Source organism: Anabrus simplex, chromosome 1, assembly GCF_040414725.1.
Source record: "Anabrus simplex isolate iqAnaSimp1 chromosome 1, ASM4041472v1, whole genome shotgun sequence".
Taxonomy (NCBI): Eukaryota; Metazoa; Arthropoda; class Insecta; order Orthoptera; family Tettigoniidae; genus Anabrus; species Anabrus simplex.
In genome coordinates, this window is record NC_090265.1 from 945,888,362 (window position 1) to 945,894,627 (window position 6,266).

At 42.6% G+C, this 6,266-nt stretch overlaps 1 protein-coding gene across 1 annotated transcript; it reads right to left on the minus strand.

The window, feature by feature from the left end:
* Positions 1-3,824: 3,824 nt before the first annotated feature.
* Positions 3,825-5,101, minus strand: LOC137496996 (peritrophin-1-like). Its single transcript, XM_068225305.1, has 2 exons — positions 5,053-5,101; positions 3,825-4,631 (listed from the first exon to the last, which is right to left on the minus strand). Exons 1-2 carry the CDS (start codon positions 5,057-5,059, stop codon positions 3,967-3,969), a joined length of 672 nt encoding a protein of 223 aa, XP_068081406.1. The 5' UTR covers positions 5,060-5,101; the 3' UTR covers positions 3,825-3,966.
* Positions 5,102-6,266: the final 1,165 nt, after the last annotated feature.

A 6,266-nucleotide genomic window follows, 5' to 3' on the forward strand; every position in this document is an offset into this window, starting at 1 on the left:
TTTCAGATACTTATGCGACAGCTTCAAACATAGAATTTGGCTCACATATGGCTAATGGGTGGGCCAATATTCGTGTAGAATTTGATGATCCTATCTTTCCTATAAGTGAATCAAACCATCAATTGTACGTGTACAAAGTGCAAAATTTAGGTAAATCCAGAAATAGAGAATAATTTAATGTATAAGGGATAGAGATACGACAAAAGGTCATAGGACCGAAGTTGTAGATCACTCCAAATTGAACGGAGATTGTGCCATCCGTTTTGTGATACGACTTACCTTTTAGCCACGAAATACATCGAAAGGAAGGACTGCGCCGTCATTAAAATTCCCTCCATATTTCGATATTTTTCGGGGGTAAAAAATAAAATTTTTAAACATCTCTTAAATTTCCCGTCGGTTACATGCTAAAAGCTATAATTTTGCAAAATTTCAATTTTCTAACTTGTTTGGGAGATTGAGCTGCGATCTTGATATGGGGGAGTTGGTTAAAAATCAGGACTAAGGAAACTTTTAAGCCCATAAAACCTGTAGGTTCTGGATAAATATCACCGACTGTGTTCTTATGCAGGTTTGAAACTCCCAGCATGTACCCCTCAGAGAATTATGAGAATTTGAGGTTTTTCTAGGGATCCTGAAGTCATCAGGTTGTCTGGTACCAAGTTTTAAATGTCTAAGATGCCTAGAATGGTCTCACTAATTTACGGCTGGAACATACACACGTCCATTATCTCGGTCATTTCTGACCATTAATTTTTTCACCCTTTCTCATCCCCTATGCCAAAGGGGGCTGAAGTTAGACTTTAAACATCCGGAATGTTACTATTCATCTCAGCGACCCGAAAAACTATGGATTCGGCAGTATATTCGATTACTATTATATCCCACTCCCCCTTCCCCCACCCTAAAGGGGACTACACTTTGAGTTTAAAAAAATTGGAATGTTACTATTCATCTCAGCGACCCCGAAAAGTATGGATTCGACACTACTTTCGATGATTTGTATATCTCAGTCCCCTTGCACCCCCCCCCCATGCCCCTAAGGGTTCATGGGGTGTTTTACCCCCATGTGGTTTGTCTCCTGATACTAAAAATTCGGAGTGTCACTATTCACCTCAGCGACTATGTATTCGACACTATTATTTCTATATATCATTATTATTTCTATATATATCACTCTCCCATCGCCCCCCACCACGAAGGGGGCTGAACTTGGACTTTAAAAAATTCCGGGTGTCACTGTTCATCTCAGCGACCCCGAAAAGTATGGATTCGACACTATTTTCGATTATTTTTATATCTCAGCCCCCTCGCCCCCCCCCCTGCCCCTAAGGGTTCCTGGGCTGTCTTACCCCCACGCGGTTTGTCTCCTAATACTAAAAATCCGGAGTGTGCAATTCACCTCGGCAACCCCGAAAACTATGTATTCGACACTATTTTCGTTTAATTTTATATATCACTCCCCCTCGCCCCACCCCAAAGGGGGTTGAACTTGAACTTTTAAAAAAATCCGAAGTGTCACTATTCATCTAAGCGACCCCAAAAAGTATGGATTCGACAGTATTTTCGTTAATTTGTTTATCTGACCCCCCTGCCCCCCCCCTAAGGGTTCCTGGGCTTTCTTACTCCCACGTTGTTTGTCTCCTGATAATAAAAATCCAGAGTACACAATTCACTTCGGCGATCCCCGAAAACTATGTATTCGACATTATTTTCTTTTAATTTTATATATTACTCCCCCCTCGCCCCCCATGCGAAAGGGAGCTGAACTTTGATATTTGAAAAATGGGGAGTGTCACTGTTCATCTCAGCGACCCCGAAAACTGTGGATTCGGCACTTTCTCGATTATTTTTATACCTTGCCCCCCTGACCCCCCGCCCCTAAGGGAGCTACTGATGGCTTACCCCCACAGTGTCCGACTCGTTGGCTGAACGGTCAGCGTACTGGCCTTCGATTCAGAGGGTCCCGGGTTCGATTCCCGGCCGGATCGGGGATTTTAACCTTAATTGGTTAATTCCAATGGCACGGGGGCTGGGTGTATGTGTTGTCTTCATCATCATTTCATCCTCATCACGACGCGCAGGTCACCTACGGGTGTCAAATAGAAAGACCTGCACCCGGCGAGCCGAACCCGTCCTGGGATTTCCCGGCACTAAAAGCCATACGACATTTCATTTCATAACCCCACAGTGCTCGTCTCCAGATAGTAAGTCATAAGTGTACCAAGTTTGAATGAAATTGCTCCAGTGGTTTAGGAGATGTGTCATTTACACACACGCATACATCGATTTTTATATATAGTAAGAAGAAGAAGATTATGCTTATTACATAGAGAAATTTTATTTTGAACACTGCAGAGATCTAAACTTAAACTGTATATCCGAAGATATTATTCGAATCCGAGGAATGAATATTACTTCGCTCGCGGCATGCCCAATCATGAGAATGGCTTCAATAATATTAGTCATCAGTTTCAGAGTCGTGTCGTCCGCTCTAAGATATTCGAGCGTACTCCAGGTGACTCCAAGTCTTTCGAAGCACAGCCGTGTAGTCGATAGACTTGTAACTGTGTAGAACATCGGGTAATTCTTGTAAAAGTTGCTTGTTGAAAGAAATGAATGACATGATATATGATAGCAAGAATGAAGAGGATGAAACCCGGCGCCGGCACATATGCCACTCCTCTCGAATAGCTCAAAACTTAACGTCCCGATCCTATGGACGAATCATCATCAACACCGTCATATGCCCTCACACCATATAATACCAAGAACAGCTTCCTACGTCCTGGACGTAAAATGGCTCCTTGCATATTGTGTTCTCTACCTATCTTATGTACGTTGCCTAGCGACAGCGACTCTATGCATTAATCTTGGTGACAGCACGTTGGATTGTCATATCCCAATGCACGTTTTCCGATGGTTTTTCGTTCATAACTCACCAACAAAAGCGAAAATGAAAATTCCGGCTTCGAGGTGCATTTGGACCCCTTTTCATCTACAGACGTTCAAAATTTCAGATCTCTACGTGCTGTAGATTTTGCTGGGCATCGCGCACAGACACACAGACAGACAGACAATCACTTCGTTTTATAATATTACATAGATAGATTGAAAATGCCCTCTGTTAGAACTGATACAGGCAACAGCCATCCGTCGCAATGAATCTCGGGCGTAAGAAAGAGTTTCATGTGGTATTCTGGGACGTGCAGTTCCACTGTGCTTCTCATGAATAATGGGCAATGTAGAGTTGTAGAAAATTAGTTCTAATACGAGAATAAAGCGTTTCTGTACCCCTCTCCTTATAACATATATTCTTCTTGTAGGTGTGAAGAATGAGTCCAGAAATGTTGGCCTTTATTATTGTTACACCCTACATCAGACAACACCTCTGCTTGTGTAGTCCGTTATAAGGCTACCCTGTGCACATGTTGTTGCGACTAATCCTTCCTGCTGCTTATACTACCCTACAAACACTCACGCAACATTTACTGGAGTTGAGCGAAGAGCGCCCCTCGCTCTCCGGTACAGGTTAACTGTGGATCGGCTTCTCCTGTTCGTTTAACTTTTCACTATTCCATTACCATGTGAGAGAACAGTCTTACTTCCAAACTGGAATACAGAAAGTTAGAATAATATTTTTTTTTCTCTTACTGCTCATCTCACGTTACACTGACACAGCTGGATCCACCCACTACAGTATGTCCTGAATGCAAGCTGGCAGCTACGTGATTCGAGATACGCAGCCACTTGATCAGTGAATAAGGTTTACATTTTATAACATTTCGTGTGGGGAAACTACTAGTTAAAAAAGATAAAACACATGTGCATTCAAATCTATTATTTATTATAAGTTACTCCAAAATATTTTTTATATTTTAATAACACAACATAATTCTATGGTAGACTCTTCAGCAAACATATCTATTTGATAATGTAGATAATTCGTAAATGTGTGGTAAGAAATTATTTTGAAGGCCAATCGCAGACTTGAATGGACGGGTTGAACTCGAGTTTGTCTGGACACTGGAACAAAGTGGCTTTCTTTGTGTTGGGGTCACACTTATAGAACTTGGTCTTGTCACTAGGATGTGGTAGGTGCCATCTGTGGGCTGTCGCTCCCTTACAGACATCTCCTTCTCCGGATTCTCCAGAGCTATCTCCAGAATCTCCACAGTCTCCAGACTCGCTGGACGAAGAGGCGGATTCGCATTCCTTGGAAGGTTTCGGTGGTGCGGGCTTCTTAGTGGTTGTGGTGGGCCTTTTGGTGGGTGGAGGTGGTGGTCGTGGTTTAGGAGTACTAGGAGACTCCTTACTCTCAGAAGAGGACGAGTCGTCTCCATTACCATCTCCTGTATCTCCTCCAGAACCGTCACCAGGCCCTCCTGAGCCTCCTGCCTTACATCCTGCTCTGTTCGGCCAGTCACACACCTGTAGTTTAGGGTTGAAGTGCAGTCCAGATGGACAGCTCTCCTGTTTGGGCGTGGCGTGGTCACAGCGCCAGAACTTGGTACAGTCCTTGTTGTCCGGCAGGTGTTCGGTGCGGTCCTTAGGGTCAGGATCGGGACATGATCCCACGGGGCTTGAGCGGGCGTAGGCGAGCGTCACCAGGACGACAGCAAGAAATAGAACTGTTGGCAGAAACACGTACCTGTGATTTATTCGCTATACAGCAATTTAAACATATGCAGATAATTGTGTGAGGATGTATTGTTCATCGTCCACTTTCACGTATCATCCAACCTGCTCGGCCTAGCACTTTATTTGTATTTATGAATATTCTAGAAAGTACCGAACGACATATTTTATCTCATATTTCTGATTACATTTAAATGTAATTATTCATTGTGTTGTTTAACCTTTTTTATTTTCAACAATATACTCTGGTATTAATTTACCTTTAAACCGAAGAATTTTCAATTCACTTTGTTATATTATGGTTATTATTATTAATATTATTATTATTAACATTAGCTCTAAGAGATGTAGGAAATATCTGATGAACTGTCTAATTTTTTATAGTCGATAAAAAGCCTCTATCTAATGTATTACCTTTCATTTCTGCGATGTTCTCAGCTACTCTGATGAACCCAGCTACTGCCGCCAGAGTTATATATACTACGTATTCGTACTTTCTATCTTAATAATGAGTCATCGCAACTGCCAATCATAGTTTCGTTAATCCTTATAATCTTATACTTGAAACATACAGAAGCCATTCATCACTTCGAGCACTGACACGTTCGTTGACTGATGTACTATTTATTAGAGTGACAACTAACATAATTCGCGATATCTCTAATTGTGTTTTGATTGTTCTTCCAGTTCCCAGAATAGAAACTCCACTAAGAACCACAACGCATGGACCTTGCCGTATTTTGTTCTGATAGTCTACACTTATGTTAAAAACTTTGCCCAAAAGATGGAGCTTTATCTTTACCTCCTGGTCAAGTGAATTCGCTCTGAGGTTACGTGCCATGTAGCAGCAGCTTACATTCCAGAGATGGTTGGTTCCAACCACACCATTTGTAACCCTGAATATGTATTTCCATGGTTTCCTATTTTCACACCATGGGCTTGTATCTTTATTAGGGCGACAGCCACTATCTCCCCGGCTTAATCCTTTTCCTCTCCCATCGTCGCTGACAACCTAAGGAGTTATGGTGACGTTAAACTCTAGCTAAAATGAAAATCTTTAATTTCTATCGGTACTTGTATATTACGAGCCGGCCCCGGATTCGATTCGCGGCCAGGTTAGGGATTTTTACCTGGACCTGAGGGCTGGTTCGAGGTCCACTCAGCCTACGTGATTAGAATTGAGGAGCTATCTGATGGTGAGATTGCGGCCCCGGTCTCGAAAGCCGAGAGGATTCGTCGTGCTGACCAAACGACACCTCGTAATCTGCAGGTCTTCGGGCTGAGCAGCGGTCGCTTGGTAGGCCAAGGCCCTTCAAGGGCTGTAGTGCCATGGGGTTTGGTTTTACTTGTATATTACACGACCCCCATCAGATGTTAAGTCTCACAAAATTTACGAAACAATCATGTTAATATTTCTGCTACCTAATAACTAACCGTTTACGGCCATAGTCCCAAGTTGTTCGTCCCAGGTCAGTTGCATCCCAGGAATGATTTAGTCATGAACAGTTCTACCAAATCAATGTTCGTCCCACGTGATTGGGCTCGAACTGAAACATTTTTGTCCCACATTTCTGTTCGTTCCAGTCGTTAGGTAGGAATATAACGACAGGCTATATGTTATGGTTAGG